This window comes from Poecilia mexicana, unplaced genomic scaffold (assembly GCF_051168715.1).
Source record: "Poecilia mexicana isolate PSO_F unplaced genomic scaffold, ASM5116871v1 scaffold_15, whole genome shotgun sequence".
Lineage (NCBI taxonomy): Eukaryota > Metazoa > Chordata > Actinopteri > Cyprinodontiformes > Poeciliidae > Poecilia > Poecilia mexicana.
Window position 1 is genome coordinate 2,071,410 of NW_028263384.1, and position 14,951 is coordinate 2,086,360.

At 37.3% G+C, this 14,951-nt stretch overlaps 1 protein-coding gene across 1 annotated transcript; it reads right to left on the reverse strand.

Annotated features, from left to right (window-relative positions):
- Positions 1 to 91: 91 nt before the first annotated feature.
- On the reverse strand, positions 92 to 13,158 carry LOC106913203 (CD276 antigen-like). Its single transcript, XM_088013350.1, has 11 exons — positions 13,101 to 13,158; positions 12,238 to 12,519; positions 11,132 to 11,449; positions 10,563 to 10,823; positions 10,401 to 10,459; positions 7,896 to 8,130; positions 2,224 to 2,541; positions 1,877 to 2,140; positions 1,419 to 1,527; positions 1,236 to 1,286; positions 92 to 1,121 (listed from the first exon to the last, which is right to left on the reverse strand). Exons 1-11 carry the CDS (start codon positions 13,117 to 13,119, stop codon positions 1,115 to 1,117), a joined length of 1,923 nt encoding a protein of 640 aa, XP_087869476.1. The 5' UTR covers positions 13,120 to 13,158; the 3' UTR covers positions 92 to 1,114.
- Positions 13,159 to 14,951: the final 1,793 nt, after the last annotated feature.

A 14,951-nucleotide genomic window follows, 5' to 3' on the forward strand; every position in this document is an offset into this window, starting at 1 on the left:
GACCTCACAGGCTGCCGTCCAGCTCTGAAGACACCAGATCAGTGCGTTCACACATCATTAATGTCAATAAAACGTTATTATCTCAGATATATTCAATTCAATTTGAATTAATTTATTAAATCTAGCATATCAAACATTTTTACATGTGAATGTAAAAACCCAACAATAAACCAATACAGACACATTTATAATGAAACAACAGTTGCATATTTACACATTTCAGATTATAATTGAATCGGCTCTTTTCATCTCAAAGCAACTTGTTGAAAAGTAAAAAAAAAAATTATAAACCTGAAGTATATAATTTAAGGTAAGGTAATAGGTAAGAAGCACCTATTATTATGTTTAGCTGCAATAAATGTCCAGAAAATAAGTTTCCCATAATCCAGTTTATATACAGCAAAACACATTTTAACACATATTTCCTTCATAAGCATTTAATCTATAAAACTTCTATTTTAGGACCTTCTGTAGTATGAAAGTTATTAAATCAATATTACCTTTATTTTCTTTCTAATCCCATTTTATGTCTCATAATTCACATTTTTAAAAGCAGCTAAAGTGATAAATATGACATTTATCTGATTAATACACGTCAGAGGATTTTTAAAAACTTCTCTGTATAACAAACATCAAACGATTAAAGGTACTTGGTTGATAAACATCATTAATGACGTATTGCCAATCTGACTGAGATAAATCTGAGATTAATGTTTCATGTTTTTATGTCTAATAAACATAATAAAATCTTACTGACTGATGAATATTAATATGTGATCAGATTTATTAATTATAAAATGGTCCCTAAACTGTGCAGGTAAAAAACGTTTCTGAGTGAACTAAGCACTTTGTTATTAAAAATATATTTTCAAGGCAGAAAAAAATAAATCACTTCAACATGAAATAATGATCTTAATTTACAGTTTTTATCTCTTTTCCTCCAAATGAAGTTCTTGAAGTTCATCAAAGTTTCATCGTCGTCCAGCTCTCTGCTGTCATGAACTTCAGTTCTGTGTCGTTTTGTGTTCAGTTGATTCTTCATGTTCTGGATCATTGTTGTGTTTTCTTGTCTTGTTTTCTTGTTTCCAGTTGTTTTTCTCTCCTTTCTCTTCCTTTAGGCTCTTGATAGTAAAATGTATAATGTTAGTTTTCAGTCAGTAAAGTGACAAATATTCACTTTAAGCATTTAAAAAGTATTTTATCCACAACCCTGAGAGTTTTGATTCTGTACTTACTGTTGGCCTTGTTGATATTCAGCTGATGCTGTTCCACATTTACTGTTTTTACTTTTCAGTCAAATGAAATAATAAAGCAGACAGAAAATGAATAAATGGCTTGTTTTGTTTAGGACAATAGAAATATTCAGTTCAGAGAACAACAGCAGTAAATTTAAAACAGAACATAGAAAGTAGTTTTACCTGCTACATTTACACCAGACTGTCACTCCTATGATTAGCCCTGCCACTGCTGCTGCAATCAAACCACCAATCAGCCCCTTGTGTGAATCTTCATCTTTCTGCACAGATTCTGCATAAAAAGAGATGGAAAAGTTTAATGTTACTGTGTGATTTAGCCAAACAGCAGCAGGACAGAGAGGTTATTAGGCTGTTTCACAGATGAGAAAATAATATTTATTATATAAAAGGTAAAGGAATGCCTTCAGTTATGTATCTGAAGAAAATTGTACTGTATTCTAATTAACTTGTTTCTGTTTCTAGATTTGTTATGTTTGGAAGTAAAACTTATTCTTCTGCCTCATTCTAACCAGTTTTTACTATCAGAGAGGAGAAAATAAAGATTTAGTCCTTTTCTGAACATAAAAAATATATTCAAAACTAAAACAAATATAAGCAGGTGTTCTGCATGGTTTTCTCACCTGTTATTTTATAAGTTTCTGTCCTCCTGTTGCTCCTGGTTCTGATGCTGCAGCTGTAGGTCAGATCTGGACCATCTGGACCCGTCAGAGAGCTGCTGATGTCATAAAGCTTCTCCTCAGTCTGATGGACTGTGGTTCTGTTCTGCAGAGCCGTGTTGGATGGAGGCTCAGTGGACCAGGTGAGTTCAGGTTGAGGGTAGATCCCCTCTGAGCTGCAGGTGATCCTGTTTCCATCCTGATGGATCCTGATGTCAGAGACTGGAGCTGGAAACAGAAGAAAATGCATCAAAAAACAAAGAAAATCAGCTGAAATAGACGTTAAATAGATGATATTAACTCAGTTCTACCTTCTGTCTTCAGGTTTATAAATGATTCTTTATATCCTGTGCTGATGCTGGAGTAACATGTATATCTTCCCTCATCCTGGATCTTCACCTCATTCAGCAGCAGGGAGGCGTTTCCTCTGGAGATCTGACCCAGGAACAGTGACGTCCGGTTCTTAAAGTTCTGGTTCTGATGACCCAGCTGATCTCTGCCATCATAGTAGGAGTGAACCAGAAGATCTCCAGCTGACAGTTTGATCCAGTGGATGAGTGGATCAGAGCCAAGCTGGATCTGACAGGGTAACAAGCAGCTCTGTCTGAAAACACAGGAAACCTCTGGATCTGCAGCAGGAAGGAAATATTTTAACTTCAGATTTCATGTTTAGGTTTTTCTGTCCAAATCAGCTTCATAATCATTAAATAACTAAGATGTTTTTCTTTCAGTCAGTCCAGACTGTTCATACTGTAAATGGTTACTAAAGGGTTAAAATGCTCCTGGTTGTTTGTTGGTCCAATAGTGACACCTGGTGGTCATTTGAGCTTTTATTTTGAAGTGCGGCTTGTTTTTTTGTGTGTGGAATTCGGTTTGAGGTTTAAATATGTAATACATTTGTTAAAAAAAAGCTCTCAAGGAATTTGAAGCAAAATTAACAAAATAACTCATACTAAATATATATTCTCAACAATCCTTTCAACATTATAAGTTTATTATAAGCCTGGCGGCCTGCCATGCTTTCCTAGATCCTAAATCCGTCCTACCAGAACACCGGCGGCGCGCAGACCAATCACACCGCTGGCGCTTCTGCTCGCTCCCACTGCTTGATGAAGTTTACCTCAGCGCGGATCTCGCAAGTACGCAAGCCTCCTTTCCCTTTCACAGGCTGACCTGTATGGATATTTACATCAACCACTTATGTGGAATTATGTCTCTTTGGCAAACTTCACATCAAGGTAGGAGTTTAAACACCACTCTGGTTTGCTCTGGTTGTGCAGCTCTGCGTAGGGTTGCCACCCATCCCTTAAAATACGGAATCTTCCCGTATTTGGCTGTTAAATGTTGCGTCCCGTATGGGACGGGACGCGATTTGTTCCATATTTCTATAAATATCCGATAGATACCCTATCACACACATATCAACACTAAGTGTAACAGTAATAACCAAAATAAAACAGGAAATATTAAGGTCAGCTAAATTCTCGTGGTGGGAGCTAAAGGACCCCAGAACGTTACGGACCGACGCTGTTGTCACGGTTGCCTAGAAACGGAAACTACGCAGCTGCGGTGAGCCGCTATCAACCAGCATCGTTTTAAAACGTCCTCGACCCGATTCTCCGACCTTAGAAGTAAAACCTCTCGTAAAGACACAGACGTGAGAAGGAAAACTCAAATCCCAGGCTGAACATGTTAGTGAGGATAAATAAAGTCAATTAAAACAAATGTGTCCGTCATGGCGCAGTTTGCTGATGGACAGAATGGATCAGGACCAGAACACAGCAGACCCGGTTAGAACCTAAAGAACCAGAAATCAGCATCTCTTCATCCTCAATCATCTCCTGAGGCTGATATGGTTCAGAACATTTTGCTATGATTAGCAAAATGTTCTGAACCATTTGCATCCCCAGAACCAAACGAGGAGAAGCAGCATTCAGTTTCTATGCACCACAGATTTGGAACAAACTTCCAGAAAACTGTAAAACAGCTGAAACACTGAGAGCCTTTAAATCTCAACTTAAAATCTGTTTAGAGTTGCTTATGGCTAAATTAGTATTAGAGTGGGTTTTGATGTCTTCGGTGTTTTTAATGTTTTTATCTTTACTTTTTATCTATTTATTAGTTTCTTTTTATTTCTCTTTCTCACTGTCTACGTTTTAATGATGTAAAGCCCCCGGAAAACGTCCCAGTTAAATACGTTTAACTAAAGTCCTACAGGGTTTAGAGTCCCAGTTCACGGCGTTTCAAAACCCAGAGGTTGGAGTCCTTGTCAAACGGTGTTTTTGACTAAAGTCCCAGAGGGTTGGAGTCCCAGTTAAACAATGTTTAACTGAAGTCCTAAAAGGGGTTCAGTTTTAATGTTTTTATCTATTTTAATCTTTTTCAAAATGTCTTTTTCTTTCTCACTGTTTATTCTATGTCACATGCTGCTTTCATTTTAATTATGTAAAGCACTTTGAAATGCCTTGCTGCTGAAATGTGCTATACAAATAAAATTTGATTGATTGATTGATTAAGTTTCTTATTGTGGTTTTAGTAGACTGTTATGGTTTGATTATAAAATAATCAATTATTTGCTTATTTAATGTATAATATCAGCCAAAATAATACAAATGACCATTTAAAGAACAAATCATATTAAGAGATTAACAGTAAATACATAAATATCTCCTACTTTAAAAGATTTGTTAGGGTTTTCTGTTTATTAAGAAATGTTGACATATTTTATTAATTCAGTGTTCAGTGGTCATTTAATGTATTATTAATGTCAGACACAGACCTGCAGCCCAGGGGCGGTTCTAGATGGGGGCCAACGGGGTACAGAAGAAATTATGCTAAATAAATGTCTCATGTTAATATTCAGAGGTGGATTTTTTTAACCTTCACAATTTTACTTTAACAATGAATTTAAAATAATAGTGCTGCACTTTTAGATTCTATATAGGATCATAGTTTCCATCTACTAGATCAAGATCTGCAACCTGAATCTCTGGAGACACAAGTGGCTCTTTGGCTTATTTATTATATCAAATGATGAAATGTTGCTCTGTTTTTTTCTTTCATTCTTTTTTAAGTGTCCCAGTGAAATAACACTGACTTTCCTGACTCCTGTGGTAAATTTGGTCTAGAACCAGCCTCCAAGCCTAACTATTGATTTCTATAAATATTTCAGTAATATTCTTTACAGTACCAGAGTTTTCACATAACTTTTATACTTTTGGCTGTCTGAGGACACATTGTGATTATTAAATTAGATGTTATGATCAGTTACTCAGTATTTGAACAGTTTACCAAATACATTTACACTTGCTTAATTAAACATGTTTAAGGTGTGCTAATCTGATTAGAGTACAATTTTGGAGGCGTACTCTAAGTATGAACGATTGCTCTATGGATCACTTTTTTTACAGGTTTTGTTGGCTATAGTTGCCTTTATTTGGAAGTAGTTTGACGGCCTGTGACCACCGCCACGATGACCAAGGCCTCAATATGTGGGTTGTGGTTTGCCCCTGCGCCACCACAGCACCCCCTCTGGATCACTTTTTAAAAACAAAAAACACTGCCATAAATATTGTCTATCCCACCCCATAAAAGCAGGGTGACACGCCGTGGTGGGCGTCCCTTATTTTTATTTCTGAGAGGTGGCAACCCCAGCTCTACATGAACCGCAGGAATAACTTATAGTCACTTTCAGAGATGCATGTTGAGTGAGCGGTGAGAATGATTTATATTTGTGAACAAAGAATTATGTGGGCCGTTTACATCTCAACATGCTGCCCAGCTTGGCCTTGTCTTCCTTGTAAAGTTTATGTCTATGTTCCCGGTTGGCTGGAGTGTTAGTGGTTAACGAACCAGCGATAACCTCAACATGCAGGTTGAGCCCGGTGAGGAGCTTTCACGGTCGCCTCGCAGTCACGCATCACGCTGATTTTATATTATTTTATTATTATGTTTAGTATTATTTTTCACTACACCAAACCAAACCTTATCAGATGCTTAGCTACTGAGTCAGCCAGAGTTAATGCGCGCGGAGATCAGAAAAGCTCAAACAAACCAAAACAATTTCTGTGACGCTTATTAAAACCTACAGACTCAAAATGGAAGAGCTACAAAAACCACATTAGCAGCATTGAATTAAATCTCCCGTTTGTTGCAGCAGATTACCTCATCATGCAGGGCCGGTCCAAGGCTGTATGAGGCCTGGAGCAGAATCTGATTTAGGGGCCCCTTTTGGTGCTAAAAACATCAGCAGCTCTAACAGATTCTGTGTTGGATTTAATCTGAGAGAGGGGGAGTAGTTTAATTGGCCAGCCTAAAAAGCCATAAATTATAATTGCAGTTTACTAAATTGTATTTGTGAACAAACAGCTCAAATTTAAAGATTAAACTCACAGCATTAGATTGTTGCTATGGTAACAAAACAATTTAACTATGAATATTGTTCTTTGAACTTTTACAAAGTAAACTTGCCAGCTCCTTAAAATCTTACATTTAAATGTTAAGCAATTTAAAATCTTTAATTTATGTATGCTGAAATTTAATCAAATTTAGCAGCATTGATCATTTCATTAAACAAGAGTTATATTTATGCATCTGTGATGAAATATTAGCATTTATGGCCCCTGAAGCTCTTGGGGGCCTGATGGAGCTGCTGACTTAATTTGCATTAAACAGAAGTGGAAATAATTGATATTTATTTTAATTGTATTTTTTTTTTTTTTTGATTTGTTGTTTTTAAACTAGTTGTGGGTTTAAGTAATGTTTCAATGGTGATGTTTTCCCATAACATACAATTATCCAGTAATATTTTTACATTTCCTGTCACCTTGAGATCTTTTAATGAACATGGTGGACTGCCTCCGCCTCGGCGCCCCGACCACCAGGCTTAGCGAGTTTTCTGGGGGAAACCCTGAATCCACTATATTGTAAATTATAAAAAGATATATTAATTTAGTGAAATATTTAAGAACATTTTCAAGAACTACAAACTGGAATAACTTCAGATGATTTAAATAATCAGAAAACAGGATTTAATTTTAAAGGTAAAACATTAAACTACTTTCCAAACAGGAAGTTTTAGAGCTGTGAGTTTAGATGAATGTAAGGAAACTGGTTCTGTTGGTTCAGATACTTGGAAAGAAAAAATGTCTTCAGTCGTGTTGGATAAGATTTCACTGAGAGCTCAGAGTTTAATCTTTTATTTTAATGCTAAAGATCTGAATGAAGTAAAGACACATTTATAAATGGATCTGAATCCATAGTTTGATTTTACTTCATGACTTTGAGCCAAAATGAAAAATATTTGGCCTTTTTCTGCTTAAAGTGAAAGTAAAGAAAATGCTCCATCTGTCAGGTTAATGTCTTTGTCTTTACCCAATTATAAAATTATGTATAGTGTATCTCATGTCACATTTGGTTCCCTATTATCAGTGTCAATTAAAGAAATAGGAAGCCGAAAGAAAAACTTGTATTTATTTAAAAAGGAAAAAATATACTGAACACACCCACTGAAGTTTTTTATTCTTATTCTATGCAGTTTGAAGGTTTTAGGTCAGTTTGACACAATTTGAATTAGAAATAATGTGGGAATATTTTTAATATATAGTTTAAAAGAAACTTGTTGAGCAGAATAAGTTTCTTTTGAGCAAAACATTTATCTTATCCTCACTATGAGCAGCTGAATGAAAATCAGACCCAAACTTCCAGCTGATGAAGCTCTGTGTCTTTATTTAGTCGATTCTGAAATTAATCAGGTTTACTTTATAAAGCAAAGATTTTCTTTTTTAAATATCTACAGTCAAACTTTAGAAAGTGATGGTAAGAAATGAATCCTTCTTCAGTAATCTCATTATTTTATGCTAATATAATAACGATGTTTCATGAAACATCATCAGTGATTCTGTTTCCTGGTTTTTGTTCATCAGGTTGAAAACCAGAAGAAAATCACAGCAAACCAACAAAGAACAATAAATGTTTAACTCACCTGATGCAGAAACAGACAGAAGAAAAAACATGAACAGAAATGTTTTACAGTAAAATGTTTTAAAGTAAAATGTTTTAAAGTAAAATGTTTTAAAGTAAAATGTCTCTGCCATGTTGTTGTTGATCAGACATATTCGTAAGTGTCCACAGGGAGTGTCACAGAGACTGAAACCTGTTGTTTCAGTCTCTGTGGCTGAAACAACAGCCACAGTGTTGTAGGTCCACATTCCAGTCAACTGTAAGGCTCAGTCACATTTTAGTTCCAAAAGAAACATCAGGAAGTTGGAGTTTTAGTCAAAATAAATTTCTATCTAATCAGGTAATGACAGATTTATTTCTTGATAAAACATTTTAGTATATTAAAAAGTTCACTTTATTCTCTTTAATAACTGCATCATAAAAGTATTTTCAAAACAAACACTGTTAAAACACAACACCACCATGACCACAAGATGGCAGCCTGGGACTCCCAACATAATTCATGTTTTGGTTCACTTGCTGGTTTAGGACAAATAATCCTTAACTAGAACTTGTTCAAAAATCAATTCAGTCAGATGTAAATTAATATATATATATATATATATATATATATATATATATATATATATATATATATATATATATATATATATATATATATATATGGTGGGACGGTGTTCCACCCTCCCCCACTCTGCACACCAGGTGCGGCCAGAAGAGCACCATTGATTGGTGGGCGGGGCAGATGGCTTTATAGCTGAGCAGGCTGGTGCAAGGTGGTGCAAGGTCTTTGTTTCTCCTGCTGCATGTCAGCTGCCTGAGTGGTTTGTGTTCTTGATCGGCTCATCTGAGATCCGTTGCTCTGCTGGTTGTGGCGTGCGGCTTCCGTCTAGTCCTCACCTGCTGATCCGCTTCCTCCCTGGGCAGGCTGTGTTTCCGCTCTTGGGCACCTGATTGTGTTTTTGGAGCTGCAGCGCTTTGGACGCTCTGCTGTCTTGTCTTGCCGGTGTTTTTTTTTTGGGCCGCTCTCAACTGAACTTGTTGCTGGTTGGGCAGGCTGTGTGGGCGGGGCATTACTCCTCTGGCCCCATCGAAGGGCATTTGGAACTGGAGAACGACAATTTGTTCCATTGCTTTAAGTGTTTGTGTTTATAGAAATTATGTGTTTGCTTTCTTTTGCATTGAATGTTTTATTTTTTTGAAAAACTGAAATTTTCCTCACCTCATATCTTTTCTTTTCAGGGACTGAGTAGTAGGCCTGAAGCCATGTTTTAAAAAGAGAAATGTTTTAAGAAAATTGCTAATAAAATATTGTGTACTATTCAGTTTGTGTTCTGGTGCATCTTGTACCATACTTTTTAAAAGAACCTCCCCCTACTGGTCACATGCATAACATAGGTCCTCACAGTGAGAGGTAAAATACGTTCATACAGCTGAACTGCATCTCTGCTGCCTGCATGATCAAATACTCAGCAGTCACTCTGCGCTCACCGTGAGGGAAAAACTGCAGCTCTTTCTGCTTGAAATATCCAAAGTTTCTCTCTGAAAAAGTGCAAACTTATTGTTTACTCACAAAATTAGCACCAATAAATTTATTTATTAAGATCCCATTAGCTGCAGTAGAACTACAGCTATCCTTTTTGAGGTCCAACAGAATTATATTTACAATAAAAAACATAAAACAAAACAAAAAGCAGATATATTAGAATGTACAAATTATTCTGTTCTACACAGATATACATATATTTGTTTCTTTACATTATACCACACATTTACACATGGATATTATATTTACATACCATCTGTTAAAATAATAAAAGGTGAATTATGAAGGTAAATAGAAAATTCAACTTACTCTACAATTAATACGGTATATTAAGTAGCATATGAATAATGTTTCCCAGCTCATTTGGCTTTATTAAATGAAATGTTTAATAGATATAAACTGTCTTCTGTATTTGAAATTAAAAATAGACATGATTAGAAGTAATCAGGGGGGATTATAGCAAATCTAGCAACTGCAGCTGTGAGATTTTAAATTATATTTTTTCTAATTTATTGTAAAAGCTGTGTTTTAAACATTATGTTGGTGTGGTTACAGTAGACAGAGTGGAGACGGAAACACCATGGATTAGATGCTCTATTTAGACAAAACTGAGGCAAGTAAAGTTTTACATCTGGAGTTGACTTGTTGGACAAAATAACAATAATCTGAAGCTCACTTACTGTAGGTTTTTAAATTCAGAAATGCTACAATGGGTCACACACTATACATTTTAAAAAAGGAGAAAAACTGTAAAATAATTTCAGAAAGGCACTTTTTTTGTCCAGAGGAAGAAGGAGGAACTTGTTATCCTTGAAGGGTCGCTGTTGTCTCTTCACAGTCATCTTTGGATTTGGTTTTTCTTTTATTATCTTCAGAATGAAAAAATGAACATGAAGAGGAATATGATCACAACTTTACAATAAGTTCATGTCATTATTTTCCACTATTTCTTGAGTGAGCCATAGAACATGAAAATGCTACCAACACAATCCCACACATAGCGAAGAACACGGCAATGATTGTTTCTTCTCCTACGTTCCCTGAAACAGAAGCAGAAAAACAGAGTGAGAAGCAAAAACAAATCCACCTATAACAAATATTAAAGATACTCATTTCTAAAATAATTTAATTAGGATGTCTTACATATCAGGAACCTGGTGACCTTGTTGCTGCGGGTTCTGACGGTGCAGCTGTACATCCAGTCAGATCCTCCGTCCGAAACCATCAGAGAGCTGCTGATGTTGTAAAGCTGCTGCTCGGTCCAGTTGACTGTAGATGTGTATTTTAAAATGGTTGTGAATGGAGGGATGGTGGACCAGGTGAGTTCAGGTTTAGGGTAGATCCCATCTGAGCTGCAGGTGATCCTGTTTTCTACCTGCAGGATGTTTACTACAGAGACCGGAGCTGCAAACGAAACACAAGGAGCAGCAACGTCAGACCAATCTGACCAGAAACAAACAACAATCCTATATAACAGACATAAACTGAGGGTAACGAGACTTTCTCTCAGTTTTTCCTGACAATGATTTGAAAAGTATTAAAAATCTTGACATTGGAGGTTTTTAAGCACATGGAGGACCATCGTCCTTGGAGAAGCTCCAGGCCGACTACTGGATAAGAGTTGAAACATCTTCAGAAAAAAATGAACAAAAGTCCAGTTGCCCTTAATTTAAACCTGTTGTAGTAGGTATCAACCTGTTGGCATATTTTACCATCTACATTTAGGTAAACATTTAATTCTTTTCTTCCATTCTTGGTGCTGGCATAGCATTTGTATTTTCCTTCATCCTGAACCTTCACTCCTGTCATCAGCAGTGAAGCATCTCCTCTGGAGAGCTGCTCTTTGAAAAGTGACGTCCTGTCTCTGAAGTGTGGGTCCTGGTGGGTCACTTGGTTGTTGTTATTGTAGTAGGAGTGGGCATGAGTCTCTCCATCCGTCATGTGAATCCAGTGGACGACGGAAACAGAGTCCATGTGAAACATGCAGGGTAAAATGCATCTCTGATTGTACACACAGGTCACCTCAGTATCTGTAAAGATGAAAGGATGAAAGTTATGGATGGTGGTTTTTCAGTCACATTGTGAGGCATCATGACAGTGAGGTAGAGAACCTTCCTAAACTTTATCCTTTCATCCATTGTCTTCTGCTTATCTGGGTTCAGGTGCAACGGAAAATGTTATAATGTGCTCTTCACTGCTCCTTTGCTTTATACTATCTGAAAAGATTGGTCAGCTGCTCTCACAAAGACCTTTACAGTGTCACATAACAGCAGGAGATCGGTCCTGGATGCTCCACCTAAGTGTTACTTTTCCATACTGAGAACTAATCAGGTTCAAAGCAGATTCTCCAGGCAGCCTCCTCTATGGACAACAAAGATACAGTTTGCATGTAGGAGTTTTCATCCATTTGACAATGGCTATACTTCCACCAAAACCACAACGTATCCAAAAACCATCTAAACAGATTCCCTCAGCACGTTGGCTCCATATTGAAATTCTGTCCAGACAGGTTATTATCAGAATCGGGGACAAAAGGAAACCTTGACAAAGTCCAACTCTCACCAGAAACAGTCTAACTTATACCAGAGATACAGACTAATCTTTAACACCAGACAGTAAAATCAAGGGACCTGGAATTCCTTAAGAACCTCCTTAGAAATCTCCAAGGAAAACTGTCAAACATCTACGTTCACAAAATACACCTTTCATCTTAAAAATCGAGCCTGCTGTGTGAAGTGTTGATCCAGTATTTCTACAAATAAAAATAATTAATGCAAATAAAATGGGGCTCAGAAACAGTTAAGTAAATCTATCTTACACGGACAAATCCTCAGCAAGACGTTAGAAAGGATCGTCTCCTGTTCATTTTGGACTTCACATGTGTAAATCCCCTCATGTGCAGAAGATAAGTCCTGTAGAGTGAGATCACCAGAGTCTGAGACCTTCTTCACATGTTTCCTCCATGCAGCATTGAAGGAGACGCCACTCTCCGTCTGCAGCAGGATGATCTGACTGTGGTTGAACTTCCACATGAAGCTGGACAGAAACATGTTTGACGAGGTGCATCGGATTGTTTCTGGATTTTTAACATCGGTGGAAACTACAACAATAAAACACAACACAGAGTTAACATTATCATAAAACAACAGGAAATATATTTAAGTGTATTTGTGTATTTTTTTGTTTGGAACATTTTCTAACAGAGGAGTTTGCACATGCTGCTGCTAGCGCCACCTATAGGTCAGACTGTTCAAATATCATCCCAGTGAGTGTTTAATCACTGATAGTCTGATAAGGTGAACTTGTCTCTTTTATTTGAATCTTCTTTTCTTTTCTTGCCAATAAGTTATATAAAATGTTTCTAGATGTCCTGTTTTTTAAAGCTAATTGTAGCTAAACATGATTAAAACATAAAATCATTTCATTTAAAAAATAAAAATCTTTTTTCTGCTCCAGCAGTCAGTGAACCTCTGTGGTTCATAAACAGTTAACATTGTTATTTAAATTTTTTTGGACGTGAAATAAATTGTTTATTAGATTATTTTAGTTCAGTTAAACATTTCAGTAAATCTGAATTTAATCTAAATATAACTTTTTATTTATTTGATCAGTTGTTTATGTATCTATTTATCAGTCAAATGATGTAAATCTTATTTTGTGTCGATGCTTTCTGCATCTTACTTGGTTTGTTGACGATCATTTTGATCGTGTTGCTGTTGGTGCTGACGGTGCAGCTGTAGGTCAGATCAGAGTCTGAAACTGTCAGAGAGCTGCTGATGTTGTAAAGCTGCTGCTCGGTCCACTTGGTAACAGATGTGTACTTTAAAGCCGTGTTGGATGGAGGCTCAGTGGACCAGGTGAGTTCAGGTTGAGGGTAGATCCCCTCTGAGCTGCAGGTGATCCTGTTTCCATCCTGAGAGATGCTGACTGTAGAGACTGGAGCTGAAAACAGAATAAAAAGAAATCAGGAACATGACTGGAAATAAAGAACGCTCCTAACAAAGATGTTTTACGATGTACTGCTAGGTAGATAAATACTTCTTTGTTTCCATGCTTGGTGCTTGTAGCACCTGTTTAAACCCCTGACAGCTGAGCTCCTGTCATTGGGACTCTCAAACCCCTCCAGTTTTTTAAAACTTATATTTTTATATTTTATGTCTTACAAGCAGTACTATGGTAAAGTCTTTCATTGTTGCCACCCACAAATGTGTCTGCATTTTACAGCCAATCAAAATGAAGCCTTTCTTTATTTCTTTGTCAAAAATGTTAATAATTCCAGGGGAGACATTAGAAGAAGCGTCAGACTGAAGTGATGTGATCTGGGCTGCTGCTAACCTGGTTTTTTAAAAATCTGTGTGATCTTGTTGCTGCGTGTGCTGATGCTGCAGCTGTAGGTCAGATCAGATCCTCCGTCTGGAAATATCAGAGAGCTGCTGATGTTATAAAGCTGCTGCTCAGTCCACTTGAAAGAAGTTGTGGATTTTAAATCCGTGTTGGACGGAGGGACGGTGGACCAGGTGACTTTAGGCTGAGGGTAGATCCCCTCTGAGCTGCAGGTGATCCTGTTGTCTACATGGAGGATGTTGACCTCAGAGACTGGAGCTGGAAACAAAACCAGAAAACAGCAACTTCAAAGCAACTGATTAGAAACAAAGAACAATCTTAAGTAATATACTTTACCATCTACATTTAGGTAAACATTTAATTATTTTCTTCCTTTCTTGGTGCTGGCATGACATTTGTATTTTCCTTCATCCTGAACCTTCACTCCTGTCAGCAGCAGTGAAGCATCTCCTCTGGAGAGCTGGTCTTTGAAAAGTGACGTCCTGCCTCTGAAGTGTGGGTCCTGGAAGAAAAGCTGATCTTTGTTGTAGTAGGAGTGGGCATGAGTCTCTCCATCCGTCATGTGAATCCAGTGGACGACGGAAACAGAGTCCATGTGAAACATGCAGGGTAAAATGCAGCTCTGATTGTACACACAGGTCACCTCAGTATCTGTAAAGATGAAAGGATGAAGGTTGGTGGTTTTTCAGTCACAAACTTTTGTGTGAGGCATCGTGACAGTTGAGGAGAGAACCTTCTTAAAACTCCTTCAGGACTCTTTCACTCTCACTTCAGGCTAATGGTTCTGCATCAAGGTGAGTCCAACTACATCTAACCAGAACCTCTCATCCTCTCAGACCAGCTCAGTTTCCCACAGAGGTTCCACATCCTGAGATCCAGGTTCTGTAGCCGAGGATCAGACCACCATCAGCCTTTTGTCACTGCCGTCCCACATTAGAGCCTGACCTCATAGTCACTGTGTCTGAGCCCAAAGTAAACCATGCATATTATTTTAATTAAGATTTTACTGCTTTCCTTTCTAGACTGCTGTTTAAGTAAGCAGTATAATTTCTCAAGTTTTTAGCTTTTGTTTAACGTCTTGCAGCTCCATCTTGTTGCTTGTTGTAACCGCAGGGTGAGTCAGGTGCAAATCATGTGGGATCCTCTCCACTCCTCTAGCAGAGCAGGCGGAGCTGCACTTCCTGCAGT

What these genes read in the sequence shown, in the direction of transcription:
- LOC106913203 (XM_088013350.1), bottom strand. An exon ending in GGTCACCAGGTTCCTGATAT is followed by an intron (nt 10,460 to 10,562) that starts GTAAGACATCCT and finishes CTTCTGTTTCAG; the next exon opens with GGAACGTAGGAGAAGAAACA. An exon ending in TCTGTCTGTTTCTGCATCAG is followed by an intron (nt 2,542 to 7,895) that starts GTGAGTTAAACA and finishes TTCCTGCTGCAG; the next exon opens with ATCCAGAGGTTTCCTGTGTT.